The sequence below is a fragment of the Oryctolagus cuniculus genome, chromosome 13 (assembly GCF_964237555.1).
Source record: "Oryctolagus cuniculus chromosome 13, mOryCun1.1, whole genome shotgun sequence".
Taxonomy (NCBI): Eukaryota; Metazoa; Chordata; class Mammalia; order Lagomorpha; family Leporidae; genus Oryctolagus; species Oryctolagus cuniculus.
The window spans coordinates 18,939,989-18,966,140 of record NC_091444.1 but is presented as its reverse complement, the minus strand read 5'-3'; the positions used below and the strand labels follow the sequence as shown (position 1 = coordinate 18,966,140).

Here is a 26,152-nt window from a genome sequence, read left to right as displayed (position 1 = left end):
CTGCTGGGGCCTCACGCACCCTGAGAGCCCCACCTTGGGAACCCCCCAAGGGGCCGTGTGCATTGATTTCAGTTACTCTCAGCAGCAGAGACGCCCATTCATCTCCGTGGCTGGAGTAGAAAGCGCTGGCTCAGATGGGGACACCGCAGACCGGGTCACAGGTACCGGGCAGTATTGTAGTTGGCTCCCGGTCGTGGAGGCCGGGCAGTCCCAGATCCAGGGCCGCACCATCACTCGGAGGAAGGCAGCACATGGGCAGGTGAGAGAGAGAGCCAGAGCCAGAAGGCCCGAGAGAGGAGCGGGCCAGCCTCTCATCAGAACCCACTCCTGCAGCATCGCACGGAGCCGCGGGGGGACTCTCCACGGCCCCTCCCCCGAGGCTCCACCTCCCAGCGCTGTTTCGCTTTCCAACATGTGAACACAGTCAAGCCCCTGGATGGGGATAGCATTGAGGTCGCAAGGGCTGTGTGACAACTCACACCGATCATCCCGAGGGTCTGGTCATCCGGCGCTAAAGGCACCTGCCAGGCAGGAGCCCGAGGGCAGCCGGGTGCCGAGGCACCAGGGACAGTGAAGGGACTGCTTTGAAGATCAAGGTTATGCTGCTTTCCTTTCTTTAAGATGTATTTATTTATTGGAAAGGCAGAGTTACAGAGAGAGAGGGCATGGCGGAGGGCTCACTCACCCACTGGCCCACTCCCCAAATGGCTGCCACGGCCAGGGCTGAGCCAGGCCTAAGCCAGGAGCCAGGAGCTTCATCTGGGCGTCCCGCATGGGTGCAGGGCCAGTCTTCTGCTGCTTTCCCAGGCACCTTAACAGGGAGCTGGATCAGAAGTGGGCCCATACAGGATGCCAGCGTCGCAGGCAGCGGCTTTACCCGCTACATCGCAATGCCCGCCCACCCCAGGCTGATTTTCACAGATAAGGTCTTTGTTGAAAAATTGGTCCCTTTGGCTTCATGGTCACCCTGAGGAGGGGTCTGTGGTCTCTCAGCTTCTCGTACCCAGAGGTTGAGGCTCAGGGACTACACAGAAGCCTCTGCTTCCCCCTCCTCCCTCTCCTCACGTAGCTCCTGCCCCACGATGTCCCCAGGGAGCAAGACGTGTGACGGAGACAGGGCAGCAAGCAGGAGACCCACTGCCAGCGCTCGTCCCAGGGCTTGGCTGGGCCGTGAGGGACGGTGGCATTGACAGCACGCAGGCCCCCGCCGCGTGAAGCGCATTGGGAACCAGTGGCCAATCCTTAAAAATGGAAGGCGTTTCACACAGGAAGTCCAGACCCTGAGCTTTTCCTAAAAACCCAGACATTCTGGAAACATCAGACCAGCACCCCTCAGGGGCCTGTGTGCCAGCTGCCCCTGTACAACAAGGAGAGCATTGCTAAGCATTTCTAGGCACCAGGAGCTGTTCAAGTGCTCAGACTCGATCAGCACTCAGCGGGGGAGCTGGGGTCTTTTTTTTTTTTTAAGCTGTTTTAGGAGGTTGGGAAAGGAAAACTCTAAAAGTAAAATAATAAAAAACAGCCCACTGTGCCATGACAGGCACATAAATAGCTTCCCCCGTAGCCAGGCCGCACACTCACTTTGCCATAGCAACCTAGGACGAGTGTTTATAACAGCCTGTCGACCGGCTGGAAAACAGCAGCTGCCGCGGTCTGCAACCCTTCTCGGGCAGCTGCCCTGGCCTTGGCCCTGGCCTGGGGGCAGTGGGTGGGCGCTCCCTGGAATGGTGAGGGGGTGGGGGATGAATGGGCGGGGCTGGCCCTCTGCTGGGGGTGGGGATGGCAGACTTGCAGGGGCCGGGCAGTAATATCTGGGGAGCTGTGAGTGAGCTGTGAGTGTCGGGTTTCTATGCTCCCTCACTTGTGTGCTGCCTCTCCTCCTTCTGAGCTCCCTGAACCTGAACGGGGCCTGGGTGTCCCTGCGATCCTCGCGAGGCAGCCGGCTTTAACTTCCTGAAGCACTCGGGCTTCTGCCGCTGTCTGTTCCGTGACCGCTTCTCCCATGTGTTTGCCCAGACTGTTTGCCCAGTCCACTGCTGTGGGCTGCGGCTTAACCTGCGGCGCTGGCCTCCGCAGGCTGGATCTTGCCAGGCCGTATGGGCAGGGGCTGGCTGGCAGGCTTGCGTGTGCCCTCTGAGGGCTTGCCCTTCTCCCTGCCTCCTGCAGGTGTCTGGTCACAGCTGATGAGCCCTGCAGCTGCTGTCACAGCGTGTCATCGACACTGTGGAGCTGTCAGCCTCGTGTCACGTTTCCTTTTTGCTTTCTTGATCCTCAGGTGCAGAGCGAGTCCCATTGTGTGAGGCCCTTCCTTTGCCTCCTGTTTCTGTTCCCTTCTCTGCCCGTGGACAGCAGGCTAGTGTGCTACTGATTGCAATGCGTCCTTTAAAATCCACGGCACTGCTTTAAATGCATGTGTGTTTTTTTGTTGTTTTTTTTTGTTTTTGTTTTTTTTTTTTGGACAGGTAGATGCGTGCTTTTTTTTGACAGGTAGAGTTATAGACAGTGAGAGAGAGAGACAGAGAGAAAGGTCTTCCTTCCGTTGGTTCACTCCCCAAATGGCCGCCACGGCCGGAGCTGCGCCGATCCAAAGCCAGGAGCCGGGTACTTCCTCCCAGTCTCCCATGTGGGTGCAGGGACCCAAGCACTTGGGCCATCCTCCACTGCCTTCCCGGGCCACAGCAGAGAGCTGGACTGGAAGAGGAGCAACCGGGAGTAGTACCTGGTGCCCCAACCCGGACTAGAACCCGGGGTGCCAGCGCCCCAGGCGGAGGATTAGCCAAGTGAGCCACGGCGCCGGCCTGATGCGTGTGTCTTTAATTGATATAAATACTAGCCAGTTTTCCGCCACTAGGCACTGTGTTCTTGAGATCACAGTACTATCACGTGTGCGTCGACTCTTGTTTCTAACTGTTGCATGATATCGCGTGCTATCTAGCTCCGTGTTTTACCTGTCCAGCTCGGGGAAAGTGCATCCCCGGGGGCTTCCGACTTCCTGTCACCCCAAAGAGTACACAGTGAGCATCCTTGCCCCTGCTCCTTTTCGGGCCTGTGCAAGCGTTTCTTTGAGGATCGCATACAGGAGTGGGTCGCTGGGTCAAGGGTGTGCATAGGCTTCACCTACCGGGGAGCACCAGGTGGCTGTGGGGCGGGGCGATGCAGTCGGGATCCCCGCGGCCCAGGGGTTCAGCGTGACCCATTTTCTCCGGCTGGATGCTTTGATTCTGGTACTACATCTCTGCTGCTGAACTGAAGCTGCCCTCAGGGTCGCAGACTTGGGGGGGGGGAGGGGGAGAGGGAAGGAGCCTCCTGCCTGGGAACCACCTGCTAGCGGGAAGCAGCCTGCCCTTTTCTGTATGTAAGAAACATGTGCCTAGAGCCGGTGCTGTGGTGCAGCGGGTTAACGCCCTGGCCTGCAGTGCCGGCATCCCATATGGGCGCTGGTTCAAGTCCTGGCTGCTCCACTTCCAATCCATCTCTCTGCTGTGGCCTGGGAAAGCAGCAGAAGATGGCCCAAGTCCTTGGGCCCCTGCACCCACGTGGGAGACCCGGAAGAAGCTCCTGGCTCCTGGCTCTGGATTGGTGCAGCTCCAGCCGTTGTGGTCATCTGGGGAGTGAACCAGCGGTGGAAGACCTCTCTCTCTCTCTCTCTCCCTCCTTGCCTCCCTCTCTCTGTAACACTGCTTCCTAATAAGTAAATAAATCCTTAACAATAGATGCCCATACCCACATTGGAACGCCTAGGTTCAGTTTCTGTCTCTGCTCCTGTGCCAGCTTCCTATGGTGCACTCTGGGAAACATCAGGTGATGGCCCAGAAGCTGGGTCCCTGCCACCCACGAGGGAGACCCGCGCTGAGCTCCTGGCTCTCAGCCTGGCCAGCCCCCGTCACCGCAGGCACCTGGGGAGTAAGCAAGAGGAAGGGTGTTCTCTGTCTCGCTGCCTCTCCAATCAGTCAATCAATCAGTCAATCAATGATTTTTAAAAAGGAGAAAGGGGTAAATACGCTAGTGAATTTAAGGGACGACATTGTCATGTCTGAAACATCACTGTGGGGTTACTGACTGCCTATGGTGCAGACAGCCACGCTGGCTTTGTTGTCAACAACAGCCGTGGATGTAAGTAGAGGACGGGAGAGGGAGGCTGGGGTGGAGTCCCTGAGCCCATCACACCGCTCATGAAGTAGGGACCTTTCCACGATGACCTGTTGTAACGTCACACGCCTGTCACAATCCGCACAGCTGCCAAGAAAGGAACGTGAGGTATTAATGAAAACCCAAGAGTCGAGATAAAACGGAATACTACAAAATAGTTATATCAAAAGAAAGCAGGCCATCGCTTCTCGGCCTTTTGGCTAAGATCAAGTGTATCAAAAGAAAGCAGGTGGTGGAGTAGGAAGCCTTGCCTCCTGCTCCTGCCCCCAGTCCCGCGAGGGGACCAAGCGTCCCTGGGAGACGCGGCCCAGGCTAAGGCAGAGCTTCCTGCCGGCCTGGAGCGGGTGCTGGCACAGCGCACCCTCCCAGAGCCCCACCTCCCACCTCCGCTGTTACAGGGACAGGAGGAGACCACCCTCGGCTCCTTTGCTGCAGGGTTCCGACCCTTAGAACCCGAGCCGGCAGGAATCGGACTTCCACAGGTGGGCACTAGGTGGCGCTCCACCACCGCCGCTCACGGCACCCCAGACCTGCGCGAACGGGGAGGCAGAACCGCAGGCCTCCTCCACCAGGAGGCAAAGCTCGCCAAGACCGGAGTGCGCGTCCCAGAAAAGGCGTCCGGAGCCTCCCGCTGAGCTGCGTGGGGAACGTCGTCCTGGTATAAACCCAGACCAAAGTCTGGGAAAGGTGGCTGATGTTTCAATGCCCAAATCCCAGCGGAAATAACTGGGCATACAGAGACATAGAAACATGGTACATGTAAAGAAATAAATTAACCCTCTGAAACCAACCCCAAAGAAACAGAGGTATATGAATTCCCAGATGAAGAATTCAAAATAACCGTCATAAGGATGCTCAATACATTAAAATATTTTAAAATTAAGAATAATTTGTGAGTCTACTAGAAGACATTTCAAACGTCCAACAATGCTGGTCAGATTCCACATAGGTGGATATGGCTCTCTCTTCTTCTTATACTTCATCTTATCAATTAAATTTGATAGGCCGGCGCTGTGGCTCACTAAGCTAATCCTCCACCTTGCAGCGCCGGCACACCGGGTTCTAGTCCCAGTCGGGGCGCCAGATTCTGTCCTGGTTGCCCCTCTTCCAGGCCAGTTCTCTGCTGTGGCCAGGGAGTGCAGTGGAGGATGGCCCAAGTGCTTGGGCCCTGCACCCCATGGGAGACCAGGAGAAGCACCTGGCTCCTGCCATCGGATCAGCGTGGTGCACCGGCCGCGGTGGCCATTGGAGGGTGAACCAACGGCAAAGGAAGACCTTTCTCTCTGTCTCTCTCACTGTCCACTCTGCCTGTCCAAAAAAAAAAAAAAAAAAATGATGGAAATTCTGAGAGAGAGAACAAAGAGTCAACTATGTAAAATTAGGAAAGTAATGTGCGATGAAAATGAGACTATCAACAAAGGGTTGGAAACTGTGAAGAAGAACCAGACAGAAATTCTGGAACTGAAGAAGACAGTAACTTAGTAGAAACCCTCAAAAGAAGATTCAATAGAAGACTGGGCCAGGAGGAGCAGAAAAATCAGTAAGTTCAGGGCCAGATTCTAACATTCCTGGTATAAAGGAACAAAGAGAAAAACTAATGAAAAACTTGGAGAGACTAAGGGACTTTGAGAGGCTAAAGGACTTTATAGGATGTCATCAAATGAACAACATATTTATATGGAAGCCCCAGAAGGAGACGAGAAACAGAAAGGAGCAGAGAGAGATGATTTGAAGAAAGAATTTAATGGCTTGAAACATCTCAGATCTGAGAAGAGAAACAGTTGTATAAATTCAGGAAGACAAATGAGACTACTTGGAATGTCCACACATCAAAGGAACAGGCAACAGAATGAAAAGGCAACGTGATTCGTAAGGAATTCTACCACTCTGCAGGGACAGCAAAATAACCCAATTTAAAAATGGGCGAAGACCTTGAATAGGCACTTCTCCAAAGAAGACAGACAGATGTGCAATCAGCACATGGGAAGATGCTCAATATCACTAACTGTTAGGCAAATGCAAATCCAATCTACACGACGTCTGTCAGGACGGCCACTGCCTGAAAAACAGAAAATAGCATTCACAAGGCTGCAGAGAAGGCGGGACCTCTGTGCGTGGTTGGTGAGAAGGTGAGATGGTGCAGCCATGTTTACGTACATTACTCAAAAATTGAAAATGAACTAGATGGTCCAGCAATCTCACCTCTGGGTCTGCTCAGCTCTCCAGAGGGTTTGAAGCAGAGCCCGAAGAGATGCTTGCACACCGTGTTATTTGCAGCATTGTTCCTCAGAGCCAAGAGGAAAAACCGTGGCTGAGCAGATGGAGAAAATGCGGTAGACACACAGAGTGGAATTTTACACACTCCTGAAAAAAGAAGGAAGTCTGCTCCAACGTGGACATTATGTGAAGATAAACTGCTCAAAAAAGAACAAACACTGTGTTACCCCACTTGTATGACGAATCTAAATTAGTCACAGTCATAGAAACAGGAAGTATAAAGCTGAGGGGGTGTTGGGAGGGGAAATTTGTGTTTAGTGAGCACAGAGTTTCAGTGCTGCAAGAAGAAAGTTATAAATATCCGTTGCACAGTCTGAATATACTTAGACGGTTGATGTGGTACGACAGCGCGATGGGCAGCAGGCAGCTGTGTGCTTCATAGCCAGTGAAGAGTTCTGCTGTGACGCGGCATCCTGCATCAGAGCCGTGGCGGGCATCCTGCATCAGAGCCGTGACGCGGCATCCTGCATCAGAGCCGTGGCGGGCATCCTGCATCAGAGCCGTGGCGGGCATCCTGCATCAGAGCCGTGACGCGGCATCCTGCATCAGAGCCGTGGCGGGCATCCTGCATCAGAGCTGTGATGTGGCATCCTGCATCAGAGCCGTGGCGGGCATCCTGCATCAGAGCTGTGACACGGCGTCCTGTATCAGAGCTGTGATGTGGCATCCTGCATCAGAGCTGTGATGTGGCATCCTGTATCAGAGCTGTGACACGGCATCCTGTATCAGAGCTGTGATGTGGCATCCTGTATCAGAGCTGTGATGTGGCATCCTGCATCAGAGCTGTGATGTGGCATCCTGCATCAGAGCCGTGGCGGGCATCCTGTATCAGAGCTGTGATGTGGCATCCTGCATCAGAGCTGTGATGTGGCATCCTGCATCAGAGCCGTGGCGGGCATCCTGCATCAGAGCTGTGATGTGGCATCCTGCATCAGAGCCGTGGCGGGCATCCTGCATCAGAGCTGTGACACGGCGTCCTGTATCAGAGCTGTGATGTGGCATCCTGCATCAGAGCTGTGATGTGGCATCCTGTATCAGAGCTGTGACACGGCATCCTGTATCAGAGCTGTGATGTGGCATCCTGTATCAGAGCTGTGATGTGGCATCCTGTATCAGAGCTGTGATGTGGCATCCTGCATCAGAGCCGTGGCGGGCATCCTGTATCAGAGCTGTGACACGGCGTCCTGTATCAGAGCCGTGGCGGGCATCCTGTATCAGAGCTGTGATGTGGCATCCTGTATCAGAGCCGTGGCGGGCATCCTGTATCAGAGCTGTGACGCGGCATCCTGTATCAGCTGTGACACGGCATCCTGTATCAGAGCTGTGACACGGCGTCCTGTATCAGAGCTGTGATGTGGCATCCTGTATCAGCGCTGGCTCAGTCCTCAGTTGCTCCACTTCTGGTCCCGCTCCCGGGTAAAGCAGCAACAGAAGGCCCAAGTGCTGGATCCCCACGCCCACTCCAAGACCCAGGCCCCCGGCTGCAGCCTGGCCCAGCCCTGGCTGTTCCAGTCATTCGGCAGAGACCCAGCGGATGGAAGATCTCTCTCTCTCTCTCTCACTCTCTCTCACTCTCTCTCTCTGCCTCTCCCTCTCTCTCTCTCTATAACTCTGCCTATCAACTAACTAACTAAATAAATCTTACAAAAAATAAAGCAAATAGGCAAAGCCGCAGACTGGTAGGAGACACAGTGCAGTATCTGCAAGTGGACTTTATCAGAATATACAACTTCTATAGCCCAGTAAGAATGTGGACTACAGCCTTGATAGGCGTTTTACAAACAGACACATGAATGGGCAGTAAACATAGGAGAAAATGCTTAACATTATGAGTTGGCAGGGAGAGACAAATTAAAGCCACAAAGAGCTGTCACCACACGCCCACGAGAATGTCTAAAATTAAAAGCCCTTCCACCGCCCCACGCTGTCTAGCATCTGACACAACGGGAAGTCCCGCACTCTCCCCTGGCCGTGCGGAATGGTGCGCCTCCTTCGGAAACTTGGGTGACAGTTGTTTTTTTAATGAAATGAAATATGCAGCTAGCCGATGGCTCTGTAATTTCACACCTGTGCATCTCTGCAAAGAAAATGAAAACATAGGCCCCAGGAATAGACTTCTGCGTGGTGTCGGCAGAAAGTCTGCCTCACGGTAGTCCCAAACTGGAAACGGCCCCACGTCTGGGATCAGGAGAGTGGATAAACACGCCGACGTCTTCAGAAGACGAAACCCTGCTGCTACCAGAAGAAACAAACTACTGATGCACATAGCGTTCAGCCGACGGAAACAAGCCAGGCGCAGAAGGGACTAGACTTGAGGGTGCCACTTACATTCTGCTCTAAAATGGACAAACCCAGCTATGGTGATGGAAGACAGTCTGTGGTCTCGGCTTGGGAAGCGGCAGACTGACTGGGCTCGAAGAAGGGGAACTTTATGCAGGGGTAACTGGCAGGTTTGGCACGGCAGGCGGAAGAGGTCAAGGCAGGAAAGCCTTTTATTTATAGAAAGTCTGCCTGGCAGGGTATGGGGTCAGACTCCCGCTGGCTCAGGCAGTGGGCAGGGGCCCTTCTAAGTTGCCTCGGTGACTGTGGACCTGGATACTGGGGGCAGGAGGTATAGCAAGTGGAGAAGCCTCCTGAGTAACCCTGACCCAAGCTCTTCACTTACCATGTATCATCCCAGAGGCAGGCGGGAGTAGATTTCCAGCAGGCTCGGGGTTAACTATCTGCACCCAACAGCCTGACAGAGCCCGACAACTGATAACATTGTTCCATAACTTGATAGGAGTGAGGGTTACATGGGTGGACAACGTATCAAAACCCATTTGACTACACCCTTAATACGAAGCTATTATACTATATGGAAATGTACCTCCATGAAAAGGACAAATAACAAAGTTATAAAGTGGATCTTGCACTCCAGGAGACAGAACTGGGAGTGAAAACCAGTAGAAGAAAATGGCACGCAATCAAAGACAAAGCTCTGAGGTCATCCAAAGGGGAGAGAAAGTCACGGTCAGCGTCCCGACAGCAGCATGGAGCAGGAAGAACAGTGGGATTATATCTGTCTTCTCAAGGACAACAACTTCTACGGAGAATTCTGTTCTCAGCAGGAACTGGCGTCAGGAACGAAGATGAAGCAAAGACATCTTCAGACGAAGAGAAAAGGGCAGATGGTTCACCAGCACGCACACGTGCGCCAGGACACCAAGGGCATTCGGCAGGCAGAGGACAATAATTCCAGTCGGACAGCTGAAACCTAACAATGATTTTAAAGCAATAAAAGTATAAATTCGTAGGAAAATGCAAATTAATGACAAATAATTTTTAGAGTTTAAAATAGAGATAGGATTAAAATTCCTAAGTTTGGAGAGCATTCAATGGAGTTAAATTTTTGCACAAACATGGTTGAGGAGTAGACGTACCAATTAGCTTTAAGGTAAATGTTGTAATTTTTAAGAATTGTAAAAGAGCGTGCCACTTAAAAGCTGACAACAGGGGAAAGAGGAAATTAGGTAATGCCCAGTACAAGAGAAGGCAGGGGAGGAAGAGGAACACCAAACACGTGGGGAGGGCGGCGACCACGTTGTCAAACGTCAGTGCTCACCCTGATACAGCTGCAGTTACAATTGCCATGGGTTATGTGTTCCGAGACTGGCGATCTAAACTTTAAATTTTTATTTATTTATTCATTTTATTTGAAAGGCAGAGGGACATACAGAGAGTTCCCACCCACTGGTTCACTCCCCCAATGCCCACAACAACCAACAATCTAAAGCTCACTCAGGTCTCCCGTGTGTGTACCAGGGGCCCAGGCGCGTGAGCCATCCTCTCCCACAGCCTGCCAGGGTGCACACTGGCAGAAAGCTGGACTCAGGAACAGAGCCGCAGCTCAAACCCACCCCCACCCTGCCGATCTGTGTCTCTGCAGCCAAATTTCCACTTTCTCACAAGGAGCACAGTCCTATTCACTTGGTGGACTCTCGTTTTAGTTTGGATAACGATGTGCCCTCCAAAACTCACGATGCCACTGAATGCCCAGTGCAGCGGTGTTGAGGGGCGTGGGCTTTGGTGGACAGTGACGACACCAGGGCTGTGCCTCATGAGTGGGGTCATCCCTGGGCCGAGGGGGCAGAGTTGAAGGGCCCATCTCCTCGCGCTTCGGGCTCTTCTGCCATGCAAGGATGGAGGCACAAGAAGGCGCCACCTTGGCTACAGAGAGCAGCCTGGCCAGACGCCGATTCTGCCGCACCTTCCTCTTGTCATTTGAATTTCAAATTCCACCTGCTCACTGCTGATTCATGAAGGAAAACAATGGACGTTTGTGTATTTATCTTGTGTCCAGCTTTACTGTAACTGCTTATAGTTCCAGGATTTCTGTTGTCTATGGCGATTCTGCAGGATTTTCTACACACAGTGATCTCACTGCGAACAAAGACAGTGTTGGTCTTTCCTCCCCCATTTGTGTGCTTTCCATCTCATTTTCCTCCTGCTCTCCATGTACTCCTTCCTGCACGGCTGTCACCCTCCAGGCTCCCAGACAGACGGCCAGACCCGAGGGCTGCCTGAACTTGGACTGTGAGCCACAGGCAATGCCTTTCTCCCTCGGCAGCTCCTCCTGGGTGTGTGTATAGCGACCAGCAGTGGGCTGACCGCACGTCCCAGGAGATGAACAGTCAGCCGGGGCAGCTCTGCTCCCCTGCTGTCCTCAGCAAGGGGGCTTTGGTGGGGGAGCACAGCTGCTCACACACCCTCCTGGAGAACGGTCCTCCTCCTGGACCAAGCACGCGGCTGCAGGTGGGAAGCACACGGGGTGATGGGGGAGGGAGGGGACCCCGGCCAGATCAGCTGGGAAAACCCTGGGACCAGTGGGATGACAGATGTCATGGCCAGGTCCCCTCACCTTCCACATTATCTGTTAGCAACTTTGTTTATCTGAGATGGAGAGTGCTCTGGGGGGGGGGGGGGGGAGGGGAGAAGTGGGGGAGGGGGAGAGGGAGGGGGAGAGGGCGAAAGGGCTCTCCCACCCACTGGTTCATTCCCCAAATGCCTGCCACAGTGGAACAACCAGGGCTGCTCCAGGGCCAGAGCCAAGAGTCAGGAACTCTTGGGCGCGGCCACACCTGCTTCCCGCCCTGGCGTACTTGTTTATGCTCCTAACCCCAGAGCCCGGGCATTCAGGTTTTTCCCTCTTAAAATTAGTATTGCTGAAGCTTTGTCTATCTCATTAATCTTTCAAGGGAAAGGAACTTCCGTGAGGGAAGGAACTTCGCAGGTCTCCCACCTGCATGTTAGAGACCCACCTACCGGAGCCCTGACTGCCGCCTCCCAGGGTCTGCAGTAGCAGGAAGCTGGAGTCCAGAGCTGGGCGTGGGACCCACACAATAAACAAGTACGCCCGGGCGGGAAGGCGGGAAGCAGGCATGGCCGTGCCCAGCAGGACTGCGGGCTCAGGGGGAGCTGCCTGGGCCCTGCCGCTCACCCGGCTCCTTTCCCCAGGATCCGAGAGGCAGGAGGGTGGCGCTGGGGGTGGGTGGGGGGCGGGGCGCAGTGGGCTGTTACTCAGAGCTAAGGCGTTCGGGAATCTCTCAGTTCTGTCCCTGCGCAGGGCTGGGACTAGAAATTCAGGCTTGGGCCCTCGGGCAGGCTTCACAGACTTTATTATTACACATATCATTAAAATTATTCCTAAACATGCCACAGTTTTTTTGACACTTCTATGAATCAGACAGCTCTCTGATTTCTATTTTTATTGGTGACTGCTGATGTAGAGAAAAGCTATGAAATCTGTATATTTGCCTTAAATCCACATGTCTTACCAGTTATTATTTCTGGTTTGTTTCTCTAGAACACATAAGGGCTTCCGTGCCTGCGGGCAGTTGTGCCACTCGTGGGTGTTTACTCTCGCGATGTAGCAGACGGCATTCTCAAAACACTGGCCCAGCAGGAGCGTGGTGACAGCCTTCAACCCTGTTTTATTCCTTGTTTCAATGGAAATGTTTTCAACCTCCCAGAGTTTATGTTTAATGTTGGTTCTGAAGAACTGGGGGATATATTTGCATTTCCCAAGGTCATGCCATGGACTCAAGGCCTTGGTCAAGTGCGGTGAGCATGGTGGAGGCGGTGCCCATGTGAGCATGAAGGGGACACGGTTCAGAGTCCCGGAACCACAGCAGATTTTACCAGAATAACGCAGGGGAGCTCACTTGGTGCAGATCCTCCTTTGCTGTCTATCTGCCTTTGATGAAATGATCGGGGACAAAGACAAAAGGCTGACATTCTCGTAGGAACGGACAGCTAAGCAAGGTGGCAGTGCTGACCCTGGGGCTCCTGGGAACACAGTGCCCTGCATCTTGGGGCCACCTGCAGGTCTTCTTGGTGGCAGGAAGCTGAGTCAGAGTGTGTGGAGTTGAAGGGCAGACCCGTATGAGGAGTGGGTGGGCAGAGGCCCCGGGGCCCCGGAGAAGCCTCTCCCCGCTGGTGTGCAGGGGCTCACAGGCCTCGCTGCCCACCTCCTGCCTGCCCCGTCCTGCCCGCGGCCGGGAGCTGAGCCTCTGCTGCCCGTGGCGGGCGACCCGAGCAGGCTCCTTCACGGACTCCCCAGGAGAAGGGGGTGGAAATGACTGCAACAGACACTATAGCTCCAGTGGGGACAGGAGGACATGGGACACCTGGGCCCTGAGCGCCACCTCTCGCGGGGACTCGGGGTTCCCAGGAGCCCTGGTTTCTGACTCGCACAGGAGTACAGCACCACGTGGTGCCCGCACAGCCGACCCCTCTACAGACTAAGTTCAGGGAAATGAGGAACTGGCTTTGATGACACCAACAGCGAGTGCAGAGCTGGGAGTCAGACCCAGGAGACTGACCCGGAGCCTGGGTGTCGCACACACCTTCCCAGGCACTCGCGCTGCACCTGCAGACCAAACACCAGGTCCCCTAAAGGCTGCGGAGTTTTCCAGGGACCCCGGACTCACACGTGCACCAGACGACCACAGACACACATGTGACACTTGCACGGCTTCGGTCCCAGGCTGAGTTGATTGGCGGCTCCCCAGAGTGCCAGGCTGCGACCTTGTTTGGCATAAGGGTCTTTGCAGATCACCTGGACCGGGGTCCCTGGAAGAGACAGAAAGGAGAAGCCATACAGAGACACAGAAAGGGCTGCGTGGAAACAGGCAGAGACTCAAGGCAGGAGGCCACGGGCAAGGAAGGCCTCGAGCCCCAGCAGCTGGAACCCGCAAGGAGGGGTTCTCCCCGGGGCTCTGGGTGCGAGGCTCTGCCAGCACCAGGATTTCAGATTCTTGGAAGCTTGAGAGAATGCCCTCTGCTGTTTCAAACCCCTCCCAGTTTGTGATCACTTGGGAAGGCAGCACCGGGAAGCTAAAACAGGTGTTCTTATTCCGCAGGAGAAATTCAGGCATTTAAAACTGTGGGCGGTGTGTGGCGCAGCACTTCAGACGCCCGGAAGGCATCACGCCCCCTGGGTGCCCCATCAGATTCCCTGGGTTCCAGCCCCGGCTCCAGCTCCGAACTGCAGCCTCCAGCTGACGCGCACACTGGGAGGCAGCAGCGACGGCTGCAACCCCCAATTCTGGCTTCGACTTGGTCCGGCTCAGCCCCGGCCATTGTGAGCACTTGGGGAGTGCATCAGTAGATGGCGACTCCCTGTCTCGCTGTCCCTCTGCCTCTCAAATAAAATCAATCTATCATAGCTGGCATTTGTCATTCTGTGTTTCTCTCAATGGGTTAAAATATTGCTAACCTCTGGATAGTGACAGATATTACAATCAGGAAAAACAACTTGGGTTTGCAACCTCATTAGCTTACAGATGTGGAAGCCAGTCCAGTGTGGGCAGTGGTGAGGCGAGTGAGCTGCCCTGCCCCGCCCCGTGAGTCCGGTCCCCTAAGTCTGGGGCTGCTTGTGGCACTTGCCAGCCCCAGAGAGGAAGGCAGAGCCTGCCCTTCCAGCAGGAGGGGGCGAACACTTCCCACTTTCCACTCTCAGTTTGGCAACACTGAGAACCCACTTTACATCCTGTGATTGTTCTAGAAAAGACAGAATTGCTAAAGGTCGTTGTGTCAGGTTTGCCCAATCTGTGCTGCTTGCTGCCTGCCTCCCCACACACCACCCTTGGTGCCCTCATTTCAACACTCATGGCTGGGTTGGGACCAGGCAGCCAGATAAGAGTAGGGTAGGATCTGGGGCTGACCTCTGCCACACAGCCTCCGTCATGGCGCGCTTCTTGGTCTGGGCAGGTGAGTGAGCAGTCAGGGAGACTGGGCTGGATCTCGGGAGCCGTGGGGTGGGAGGAGGTCATGGCCATGGCTCCTTGCTACATCTGCAAGGAAGTGGGGGATGGTGCTCAGAGGGGCTTGGGTGGTCGTCCATCTCACCCCCTCCTCCTGGCTCCGGGTCCCTCATCCCCCTCCTGTGGGCTCCCCTTGAGCTCCTTGAGCCCACGAGCATTGCAAGGGAAGGCTTATCTCAAACCGGCTGGGGGCAGCCCTCCTCCTCCGCTCAGGAGAGCTCGCAGTCAGAGCCCCCAGCACAGGGAGCTCTGGTCTGGCCCATTGCATGGGCTCCTGCTTTGGGCCTTACCCAAGAAGCGCCACCGCCCAGGGCTTCTTTCTGTTTCGCATCGGTTTCCACAAGAGGGCAGCCTGGGGGCCATGACGTAACTTCCACGTGGGAGAGAGAAGGTGCCGTCTTCGTCTCTCCGTGTGTGGCTCCCTCCATTCACCTAACAATGATTTCAGTTCCATTCGCTTGGCTCAGACCTCAGGATTTCCTATTTTACATGGCTGGACAAGATGCCTTATCTGTATGCGTTCATCCATCAGCCCCAGCTGATTCCTTGGCTGTTGTGAATGAACGTGGCAGTGAGATGTCTCCTCCCCGTGTTGCCTTCACTTCAGGAAAGAGGAAGTTTGATTTGTCCAGAGCCAGACCTCCCCCAAAGCTCACAGGCCCGGGGCAGTGACAATGACGTCGCGGTAACCTCTGATTCTCTCTTGTGTCACCCAGGCCTCATGGTTCTGCTGATGGCCCAGTGGGGTAAGTGCCCTGGTCCTCCAGGCCGGACTTGCTCCCCTCAGCCCCGTCCCCGGCCCTCCTGTTTCAGCAGCCGAGCCCCACGGGTGTCCATGTCCCGAAAAGGCCCCTGCCTCCTTCCCCAGCAGCCGAAGCCCTGCCCACCCCAGGGCCAGCGGCCACGTGACCCTCTTCCAGGTCACCCTGTGCCCTCACGGCCCCTGAGTGTGTGACAGCGCCCCAAGTTGTCAGTGCCGACGTCCCCCTGCAGCAGACTCTAGTGGCTGGAGGGGAGGCCCCCACGTCTTCTCCGGCCCGTGGCTTAGCAAGGACAGCACTGCTGCTTCTGTTGAACCATTGGGAGGCGGAGCATGGGAGACAGAGGACGGGGTGCCCTCCTGTGGGAAACAGAAGAGATCGCCAGGGCACCGTCAGCCATGTGGACCCCGGCCCCCTTCCCACGCTGCCGTCTGGCCAGGTGTCACTGGCCTCGGGAGGCTGAGCCCTCAGACCCTTGTCCCTTGAGTGCCCCCTGCTTCATGCTTGGCTATGATGTGGGGTGGACATGCCCCCTCTGGCCTCCCAGGAGTGAACAGCCTTGGAAATGGCCACGCCCCCAGCAGTCTTCCCACACATGATAGCAGACTCGAAAGATGGGCGGCGACAGCGAGTGAACGCAAGGCAGCAAATGCTTTTTTTAAAAAAAAATTATTTATTTGAAAGGCAGAGTTAGAGAGGGAGGGAGGGAGAGAGAGAAAGATCTTCCATTTGTTGGTTCACTCCCCAAATGGTCACAACAGGTGGGAGCTGGGCCAGGCAGAAGCCAGGAGTCAGGAACTTTTCCCAGGTCCCCCATGCAGGTGCAGGGGCCCAAGCACTTGGGCCATCTTCTACTGCTTTCCCAGGCCATAGCAGAGAGCTGGATCGGAAATGGAGCAGCCAGGACTTGAACCAGTTCCCATTTGGGATGCCGGCACTGCAGGCGGCAGCTTTACCCGCTGTGCCACAGTGCCTGCCCTGAGTGTGTGTTTGCATTGAAATGAATGTGGGAGAAGTACTCCAACAGAAGGACGGGCCATGTCCTGTTTCTCCCAGGCCTCGCACGGGGGCTGCCTTCCCTGGGAGGTTTCAGGGCCTGGAGAGAGGCCTCTAGCTGGGGCAGGGGGAATCCCAGCCCACAAGGTCCCAGCCCTGGGGACACTTGGGCTCTGAGCCTAGCAACTTTCAAGGACACAAGAGACCAGGAGACTTGGGGCCCAGCTCCTGCTGCACCCACTGTAACAGCGGTGCTGAGTGGGGCAGGTGCCCAGCTGGTGAGCCCAGGAAGTGGGGGTGGTGGCAGGGTCCTCCCCACCCCCAGGGGTTCTGAGGATCCTGGCCTCTCAAAATGCTCTCCTGTCTGGGAGGTGCTGCCCAAACAAAAGCAAACATTTCTTTCTTTTCATTGACTTGAAAGGCAGAGAGCTAGACAGGGCTCCCATCCGCTGGTTCACTCCCCAGATGCCCACAACAGCTAGGGTTGGGCCAGGCCAAATCCAGGAGCCTGGAACCCCATCCAGACCTCCCACATGCGTGTTGGGGACCCAAGAATCTGAGCCACCAGCTGCTGCCTCCCAGGGTGCACATTAGCAGGGAGCTGGAAATAGAGCTGGAGCAGAACCGGGGCAGTATGATGTGGGGTGCAGTTGCCCCGAGCAGCACTTTACCCACTGCACCAAACACCCTCCCAGCCAACACCATCCCTGCCCGGGTCCTTGGCTTCCTCCAGTTGTATGAGGCCCCTGCTCCCTGGGGCAGAGTCTGCCGGTCCCCAGAAGGCCCGTCTGATGGCCACTTCTTTCCTTCGTCCCGACGGGCCAGGCGCTGCTGCAAGGCTGGTCTGCTACTTCGCCAACTGGGCCCAGTACCGAGAGGGGGCGAGTCGCTTCTTGCCCAGGGACGTGGACCCCGGCCTGTGCACCCACCTCATCTACGCCTTCGCCGGCATGAACAACCACGAGCTCAGCACCATCGAGTGGAACGACGCTGCGCTCTACCAGGAGTTCAACGGCCTGAAGCGCAGGTGCATTGCAGGGGAGGAGGGGACTGGGTGGGGGCAGGGACCCCCAGTGTCATCTCAGAGCCGGAAGCCTGCCTGGGACCCACTCGGTGGCTCTGGGCAAGCTGCACGGCCTCCCTGGACCTTCCTGGGCTTGTTTGGAAGCAGCAGGGATGGGTTCGGCATCCTAAGGGGCACCCGGGTCCAAGGATCAGGATGGCGAACCCGTTTCCCACCTGTGGATAAGCTCTGTGTCTACACACGCAGACCCTGAAGTCAGGGACTCACCCCTTCCTTCCCAGTAAAGGGCTCCCCCTCTGCCCCGCCCCCAGGGCTCAGGACGGGGTGCACAGAGACTGAAGCATCCTCACCCCAGGCCCACCCCACCCCACTGTCCTCCAGGGCGCCCCGGGAGTCGGCAAGCTGAGTTTTGCTTGTTTCTTGTCTTTGCCAGGAACCCCAAGCTGAAGACCCTGTTAGCCGTCGGGGGCTGGAGCTTTGGCACTCAGAAGTGAGTTGGTTGTGGGCACCTGGGTGGCCGGGTCCCTGTTTGGGGACCTGGTGCGGTGGCGGGAGACGGGGGGGGGGGGGGGAGGAGCTGTCACCAGGCTGTCTCAGTCCAGGCAGAAACACAAGATCTAGACACAGCACAGAGGCTCCTGACCGCAGATCTCGCTGTTTCCTCCACGGAGTGGGGAGGGGGGCCGACCCGCGAACCCCACCCAGCACAGCGACCGTGTCTGGGCTGTGAAAGGGGACATCTGGGGTGAGAAGGAATTTTTGTTCCACTCCTGGCTATAAAATGCGATCTGTGACACTGAGCTTGGATGCCAAAATATTGGCATTTCCGGGACATTTATGATGACTTGTGGAGACAGCAGAATAGAATATCTGGAATTAGACTTTTCCTAGAAAATCCAGAAATTCTGGTTCCCAACTTTTTTGGATCTTGAGCTTTTTGAAAGAATCTGTCGAGAATTGTGACTCATTTTCTCAAAATAAGGCTTCCGCACAGATTTTTCATTGAAATGTAGGGGTTCCCAAGCACACACCTTTTACTAAGGACTGCTGCTGTTAATAAAATTAAATTTAATTAGAAAATAATAAAAATAAACAATAGAACCCGTCTACAAAGACCTTAACACCTGCAAAAGCTCCAGGGGACGTCTTTAATTGTTCCCCCTCCTCAAATTTGTATGTCTATTTGAGAGGCAGAGAGACCCAGAGGGAGGCAGAGAGCGCTCCCATCTCCGGTTCATTCCCCAAAGACAGGCAGGGCTGAAGCCAGGCGCGAGGAACTCACTACTGCCACCTAGAGTCCACATGAGCAAGCCGCTGAGAGGGCCGCCAGCCAGGCGGGAGCCCCAGGCCCTCTGCCCTGGTTTGTAGGCATCTCAGGCTCCGGGCTGAACACCCACTGCTGCAGGGACTTCTGACAGGGCCCGAGCGAGCAAGGTGCGGGCGGTGGTTCCAGGGGCAGCGCGGGGTTTGGAAGAGCGGTGGTGGTAACAGGAGAAGCACGAGGCCCTCTGAGCTAAGCACTGGCAGGAAGCCCACTGGGCTGACCTGACCCGCCAGGAGGGGACACAGCAGGCTCCCAGGCTGCCCCGGGGTCTTGCCAAGCCTGCTGTGCTGCTCTCTCCTCATCTTCAACTCGGAAACAGACCCCTGTTCTTCTGTAAGCCCCCGTGCGGGCGGCGGTGGGGAGCAGCACGCTCCAGGCCAGGTGGTAAGCTAAGGGGGCCCGGGGGCGGGGGTTTGAGGAAGCAGGACCCCTGTTAAGTCAGCGGGTCCTGGTGGTGTCCGTGTTTGGGTGGAAGCACTTCTCAGCTGACCCCAGGGCCGTAAACCAGCCGCGAAGAACCCTGCACCTCTCCAGCCCACCTGGCCTCCACCCAGTGTCCCAGTGTCCCTCCCAGTGTCCCAGCGTCCCAGTGTCCCAGTGGTGTCTGTCCACGGAGACGGCAGCCTCCTGCCTGGCCATGGCAGGCTGAGTCTCCCCCTCTCTCAGGTTCACAGAAATGGTGGCCACAGCCGGCACCCGTCAGATCTTTGTCAACTCCGCCATTAAGTTTCTGCGCAAGTATGGCTTCGATGGCCTTGACCTTGACTGGGAGTTCCCGGGAAGCAGGGGGAGCCCAGCAGCTGACAAGCAGCGCTTCACAGCCCTGGTGCAGGTACGGCCGGGCATCTGCCCTGGGACCCAGAGTGGCGCCCACCCCCCACACACGAGGGGAGCTGCTGGCCCCCAGGATCCCGTGCTTTGCGTGTAGCACAGACCAGCCCTGTGCTCAGCTCTCAGCCTCCTGAGCATGAACAGCTCCGTGGGGCCGCGGTCACCTGCCCCGTGCTTACCCTGAGCTGCCCCCCACCTCTGCAGGACTTGGCCAATGCCTTCCAGAAGGAGGCCCGGGCCCCCGGGGAGGAGCGACTCCTTCTGAGTGCAGCCGTCCCGAACGCGAGAAGCCAGGTGGACACTGGATACGAGGTGGACAAGCTGGCTGCGTGAGTCGGAGGGGAATGACTTGGACCCTTGAGGTGGGAGGGGCCCCAGGCAGTGGGCCCCCCACCCTGCCCTCCACAGGGGTAGAGATGGAGTCCCCCTGAAGTGTCGCTTTGGGAAAGCCCCGCCCCTCGACCAGCACATCTAGGAAGACATTGCTCGCCATGTCTGCCACCCCACAGTTCTAGAACCTTCTCTGTGGGTCTTTACCCTCTCCCTTGGGAAATCACTTTTGGTTTTTTGGTTATTACTACTACTACTAATAACACACGGAGAGGGAGAGTCTCCCACCTGCTGGTTCACTCCCCACATGCCCGCAGCAGCCTGGACTGGGTGAACACCAGGTTAACGCAAGGCTGGCAGTCCCTCCCATGCAGCACAGGGGTCCAGGGTGGGCAGGGAGGGCCCCAGGTGCCGAGGACACAGAGCGGGAACAGTGCCAATGACTCAAGCTGGGAGCGCTCTGCCCGGGCTCACCCCCACCTCTGACGCCAGGGTCCCTGCCCAGGCCTCACACTGTGTGGGGGCGGGGGGAATGGAAAGAGAGCCCCCATTGCGAGCCCCTCACCCTGCTCCACGCCTCCCACAGGAACCTGGATTTCATCAACCTGATGGCCTACGACTTCCATGGCTCCTGGGAGAAGGTCACAGGGCACAACAGCCCCCTCTACAGGAGGCAGGGGGAAAGCGGCGCAGCCGCTGAGTACAACGTGGTGAGCGGCGGGGGTGACGGCCAGCGGCACACACAGCAGACCCAGCTTGGCCAGGGAGCCTTGGCCCTCAGCTGGAGGGGGGACCGAGTGCCCCTCGCTGGGCTGCTGAACCAGGCACCCGTACTCCACACCACGCCTGATCCCCCCCCAGTGGGGAGGCACAAAGGCCCCGAGCTGAGAGCAGGTGGGTTTCAGTCCCACAGGCACCTGCTCTCTTCTATTCGCCCAGAAGTGTCACACAGCTTAGCCGTGGGCCCTGCGCCCCGCCCCCGGGAGGCTCTAGCCTGCTGGGGAGTAATCAGAGTGGACGCTGTGTTTCACACTGGGCCGAAGTGCTACGGGGGCGCAGAGTCACCAGGCCCTCAGGAAAGCGAGCCGGCGTCCGGGCTTGGGGGAGGCTCCTCACTGTCATTCCCTCAACACATGTCACAGCCCAGGGTTACGTGGGGTCACACACGTTCGCAGGAGGGACTCGCTCGGGGGTGGGGGAGGCAGCCGGGTACTGCGTCGTGCCAGACATGCGGTCTAGCCGATTACTGTTACAAAACCCGCAGAGATGGACATTTCCACTATGTCCATTTCCCTGGCAGGAGAGCCGAGGCCCAGCAGGGTGGGTGAGGCAGGGATCTCCGTCTGCTGTGTTCACTGATGTGTCCAGGTGTCGCTCCCCGTCTTCGTGGAGGAACGACACAGGACCCTGCGCTGTTCCCCTGTCTGCTCGGCCCTCCCCGGGTTTGCTGCTGGTTCTTCCCGGGTTGGCTACTATCCCTTCCACCTCCGTGGAAGGGCAGTTCCCCCTGGCCACATTCCCCACTTCCGCAGGGGAGCGGCACACCGCCGGCCGGCTCTCTGGGGGCTGCACAGGTGTTCCCTTAGATGTTCCCCTTAGATGTTCCTGGTGCATGCCGTCTCTCTCCTCCTTTATAGTCCTCCTCCGCCAATCCTAACTCGGCTGCCCACACGCCGAGTACGCTGCTCTCCAATCAGGAGCAAGTCCTACAGTTTATTGGTTGAACTGGAGGCAGCTGTGCGGAAGCTGTTTACTTCTCTCCCAGCGCCATATTGTGGGAGAGCAGATGCATAGAATAAGTCTTAATTCCAGTAACTCAGTCCAGTCCGGGCTGCTCCCCACATCCAGGGTGTTGCCTGGCAACAGGGCCAGAATCCGTGCCCCTTGGCCACAGCACCAGCAGCTTCTCTCACTGGGGGGTAGGGTTCAAGGCAGGTTGGAAAGGAGAGAGGGGTAAAGGCCCAGAGGCTGCGCCTGAGGAGTGCAGCTCTGTCTCCGGAACCCCCAGCCTCAGACAACCGGACACAGGCTGCAGGCAGGACATGCTGACCCAGCCCCCTTCCCCACCACCAGGACGCTGCCGTGAGACTGTGGCTGCAGAAGGGGGCCCCCGCCAGCAAGCTGGTGCTTGGCATGCCCGCCTACGGGCGATCCTTCACCCTGGCCTCCTCGTCGGACACCAGAGTGGGAGCCCCAGCTGTAGGGCCTGGCGCCCCCGGCCCCTTCACCAAGGATGGAGGGGTGCTGGCTTACTACGAGGTAGGAAGACCCATGGCCACCCTGGGTGCCGTGGGGGGCAGGGGCTGCCCGCGAGGGGAGGGACTCCCTCTCCCAGTTTCTGAGTGAGGATGTCAGGTGCAGAGACTCCTGGGAGGTGAATTCCTCCAGGTCCCCGCCATCATGGATACATCGTTAAGGTGGGGACCTTAAGCTGGTTCAGGGTCCTGGGTCCCTCCATGGGGAACTCCCCACGCCCCCAGGCTTCCTCGGGCTGGGGTTTTCCTGGAAGGGAGGCCGGTGCCTCCCTCCTCCCCCGGACTGCCCTCTGTCCCTGCAGGTCTGCTCCTGGAAGGCGGCGCACAGAATCAACGAACAAAAGGTGCCTTACGTCTTCCGGGATAACCAGTGGGTGGGTTTCGATGATGTGGAAAGCTTCAAGGCCAAGGTGAGTGCCAGCCTGCAGGGCGGAGGGTGGTCCGGGCAGGCCTGGGGTCTGTCAATCACACTGAATGACAGCAGTCAGAACCCTTCAAGGCTGAGTCTCCTGCTAAATGTCCCCGTGACAGCACTCTGTGCCTCTAACACCTTCGCATCAAGAAAAGACACAGCAACCAACACGTACCGAGTAGCTCTCTCTAAAGGATCTGCATTTGTTAAATATAAGCTAATCCCACGGATGCGGGGAGAAATACGAGGGCAAGGGACATGATTTTGTTCAGTCCGCTGGCAATACTAGGTGCATTTTCAAATGACAGACCACCGGTTCTGGCGGCCCGAGGCTGTAGCTCATTTGCGATCACATATCACTTACTGATCTGCACACGGCACATCAGGTTCCCTCGCTGTGCACGGATCCTAGAGAGGGCTCTGGCGCAAGCTTAGGCAGCGTGGATCAGCCAGAGGACACAGCCTCTGCCACACCCCAGCCTTCTGTGGCACAGCAAATGCCTATTTACACAAGTAAGGAGGAGGGCACTGTAAAGTAACCCTAGCAACGTGGCACAGCAGTGACCTAAGCCAGCGGCAGCCGTGGCCCGAGGGCAGGTGTGCCAGCTCCGCTGTGGCACCAGGCTCGCTCCCAGCAACACCACCAGTGCAGGAGGCGGTGCACAGTTTCCAGCTCTGGTTTAATGGTATTTTAGGTTGATTGATTGGTTCAAAAGGCAGAGTGGCGCTGTAGCACAGCAGGTTAAAGTCCCTGCCCGCAGGGCTGCCAGTTGACATGGGTGCCCCTTTGAGCCCCGGCTGCTCTACTTCCAATCCAGCTCTCTGCTGTGGACTGGGAAAGCAACAGAAGATGGCCCAAGTGCTCAGGTCCCTGCCACCCACGTGGGAGACCGGAGGAAGCTCCTGGCTCCTGGCTCCTGGCTCCTGGCTCCTAGCATTGGATCAGCTGAGCTCTGGCTATTTCAACCATTTGGGGAGTGAACCAGTGGATGGAAGACCTCTCTCTCTCTCTCTCTGTAACTCAAATAAATAAAATAAATCTTTTTTTAAAGGGCAGAGAGACAGAGAGAAGAGAGAGAGAGAGATCGTCCATCTGCCAGTTCATTTCCCAAATGGCTACAACAGCCAGGGCTGCACTGGGCCAAAAACAGGAGTCAGGAACTCCATCCAGGTCTCCTACATGGGTGCAGGGGCCCAGGCACTTGGGCCATCTTCTGCTGCTTTCCCAGGCATAGTAGCAGGGAGCTGGATGGGAAGTGGAGCTGCTGGGACTGGAACGAGCACTCGCAGGTGGCGGCTCCTCCAGTTTAACCTCATGGGGTCACTGTGACTGGTGCATGCACCCTTGCCTCCCCCTTGAGGGGGGAGCAGTGCCGTGCGACCCCTATCAGTCACCCGCAGGACTGATGGCGGCAGGTTCTGCTAGGAGGGTAGATGTGGGCTGGGGACGGGGGCACGTGGTGCAGGGCCACTGTGGGGAGCACTTGAGGTGAGTCTGAGAGCTGGGCCTCCTGGGGGAAAGCCCAACAGGCAAAGACATGGCAGCCTGACCAGGAGTGACCACATGGTCACCCCACCCCGACCCTGCCAGGCAGGGGCCGGAGTCAGCCATGCTGGCCTCCAGCCCAGGGCTGCCCCCAAAGCTCCAGCCACTCCTGAGCCTGGGGGTGCTGGAACCCACAGGGCCTGCCAAGGTGAGGAGGCTGGGGCCTAGCCCAGGGCCCGGCTGACCCCCTCCGCCCCTCCCCCCACAGGCCAGCTATCTCAAGCAGATGGGGCTTGGCGGGGCCATGGTCTGGACACTGGACTTGGACGACTTCCGGGGCTCCTTCTGCAACCAGGGCCCGTACCCCCTCATCCAGACGCTGCACCGGGAGCTGAGTGAGTCAGGGGGCAAGGACCAGGGGCCAGAGGTGGCCCTCGGGGTGGGGGGCACAGCGCAAGTCCCCAGTCTTTCTGAGGCAATGACTGCAGCTTCGCAAGCTGCACCCGGGAGCAGAGGAAGCTGTTGAAACGATTTTCCTTCTGCTTGGGTTGTGGCAACACTTGCCTGGGTGTGGAAACCGGGGCCCCTCCACGCCAGGTCCTCGGCCCAGGAGCAGCCCCCACCCCGCCTGCAGTGCAGACCCCAAGGCCCTCGCTGCGTGCGGGCTCCGCCTTTATCGGGGAGTGTGGCCGTGCTCTGTGGGCGTGGGGGGCGCCGCCTCCGTGTGTGGCCTGTGGGTTTGGGTTACCCTGCGGGGACTTGGTTGACTCCCTCTGTCTTCCCAGGTCTTCCCGATGGGCCTTCCGGTCGTCCCGAGCCTGGAGTCCCTGCCCCAGGGCAGCCCTCTCAACCTGAGCGGGACCCCAGCCCTGGACCAGGTGCCTTCTGCCAGGGCAGAGCCGACGGGCTGTACCCCAACCCTCAGGACCGGGCCAGCTTCTACACCTGTGCAGGGGGCCGGCTGTTCCAGCAGAGCTGCCCGCCGGGCCTGGTGTTCAACCCGTCCTGCAAATGCTGCAACTGGAGCTGAGCCCCGAGCTGGGCCTGCGATGGCTCCATGCCTGCCTCTGGCTTCCCCTGGCTGCCATCTGCCTCCTGCAGGCCTCTCTGCTCTCAGCCTTGGCCTCAGCCTCCTGGGCTGTCTCTTTCACTTGCAAAATAAATCTTTGGTTTATTCCCCCATGTGTGGTGTCCTACATAGGCTCCCTAAGTGCCCTCTTGGCTCAGAAACAGCCCTAGGCAGCCAGAAGGAGGTGGTGGGAAGGTGGTTCTGTGTGCCAGGTCTCGCCTCAATGGGCCCACCTCCCAGTGGGCAGCTTCCAGGGCACAGGTGTCAGCATCCAAGAATACCTTGGAGTTTCCCGCTGAATGTCATTCCCCAAGTGCACACTAGATGGCAGCAGAGAAGAGCTTTTCCCAGCTTCAGTGCCCTGCTTGCCCCTGAGAGCGTTACTGGAAGAACTGGGACTCAGGTTGTCGGCATTCACTTTCAGCTAACGCCTGCCTTGGCTCACTTCCAGCTCCCGTTAGCCAGATGATGCGGGAGCAGTTATCATACCCGTTTTACAGATGCTTAAACTGAAGACAGATCCTAACCTGTTCTGAGTCCAGAATGAAGGCAAAAGGGGCCCAGCTGGGCCAGAGGATTTGCACACGGCTGCTTGGAAAAGCCAGGATCAGTCTGGATATTCCTGGCCGCCGTGGGTGGCACCTTGGCCAACATAGGTGAAGAGAATCTGCACACCACCTCCAGCCTGCCCTGTGTCACCCCCAGCTGGTTTTTGTGCGGCACTGGGATGGGGACAGGTGGGCACGAGGGAGGTGAGCGACAAGGTCCCAGCCACGCCGGCTCCATGTACCACACCGCCCTGCCCTGCCCCGCTGGTCCCTGTTCTGCTTTCACACAGGCACCCGTCCCCTGCGGTCCCGGGGAGGGGGTACCACGTCCATGTTCACATCCACGTCCACGTCCAGCGACAGCTCCCTCACTTCTCAGAGTGG

General features: G+C 57.1%; 2 protein-coding genes across 7 annotated transcripts in view; both read left to right on the top strand.

Moving 5' to 3' along the window:
• LOC108178222 (plasma membrane calcium-transporting ATPase 4) overlaps window positions 1-14,134 on the top strand; it is a 35,797-nt gene extending 21,663 nt beyond the window's left edge. The window contains exons 15-16 of one of the 5 annotated variants that reach the window (XR_007909856.2): window positions 11,664-11,815; window positions 12,272-14,134. Coding sequence is in view for 4 of the 5 variants with exons in the window: in XM_051821134.2 (XP_051677094.2) it covers window positions 83-119 (37 nt within the window). In the remaining variant the exon portion in view is untranslated. Of the gene's footprint in view, window positions 1-82; window positions 9,800-11,663; window positions 11,816-12,271 lie in introns of those variants that run through there. The other 4 variants (XM_051821136.2, XM_070055115.1, XM_051821135.2 and 1 more) reach the window with 4 other exon arrangements.
• Window positions 14,135-14,470: 336 nt separating this feature from the next.
• CHIT1 (chitinase 1) lies at window positions 14,471-25,333 on the top strand. Of its 2 annotated transcripts, none has more exons than XM_070055116.1 (11): window positions 14,471-14,679; window positions 15,340-15,478; window positions 17,315-17,516; window positions 17,947-18,003; window positions 19,504-19,669; window positions 19,873-19,997; window positions 20,585-20,708; window positions 22,072-22,257; window positions 22,556-22,663; window positions 24,420-24,546; window positions 24,937-25,333. In XM_070055116.1, exons 2-11 carry the CDS (start codon window positions 15,454-15,456, stop codon window positions 25,179-25,181), a joined length of 1,365 nt encoding a protein of 454 aa, XP_069911217.1. In that variant the 5' UTR covers window positions 14,471-14,679; window positions 15,340-15,453; the 3' UTR covers window positions 25,182-25,333. The 2 variants fall into 2 exon arrangements, with proteins under 2 accessions (XP_069911217.1, XP_002717503.3); XM_002717457.5 differs by having other exon boundaries at window positions 14,472-14,679; window positions 15,449-15,478.
• Window positions 25,334-26,152: the final 819 nt, after the last annotated feature.

What these genes read in the sequence shown, in the direction of transcription:
- CHIT1 (XM_002717457.5), top strand. Translation starts at nt 14,655, where the DNA reads ATGGCGCGCTTCTTGGTCTGGGCAG. An exon ending in GCGCTTCTTGGTCTGGGCAG is followed by an intron (nt 14,680 to 15,448) that starts GTGAGTGAGCAG and finishes TGTGTCACCCAG; the next exon opens with GCCTCATGGTTCTGCTGATG. An exon ending in GCTTCACAGCCCTGGTGCAG is followed by an intron (nt 19,670 to 19,872) that starts GTACGGCCGGGC and finishes CCACCTCTGCAG; the next exon opens with GACTTGGCCAATGCCTTCCA.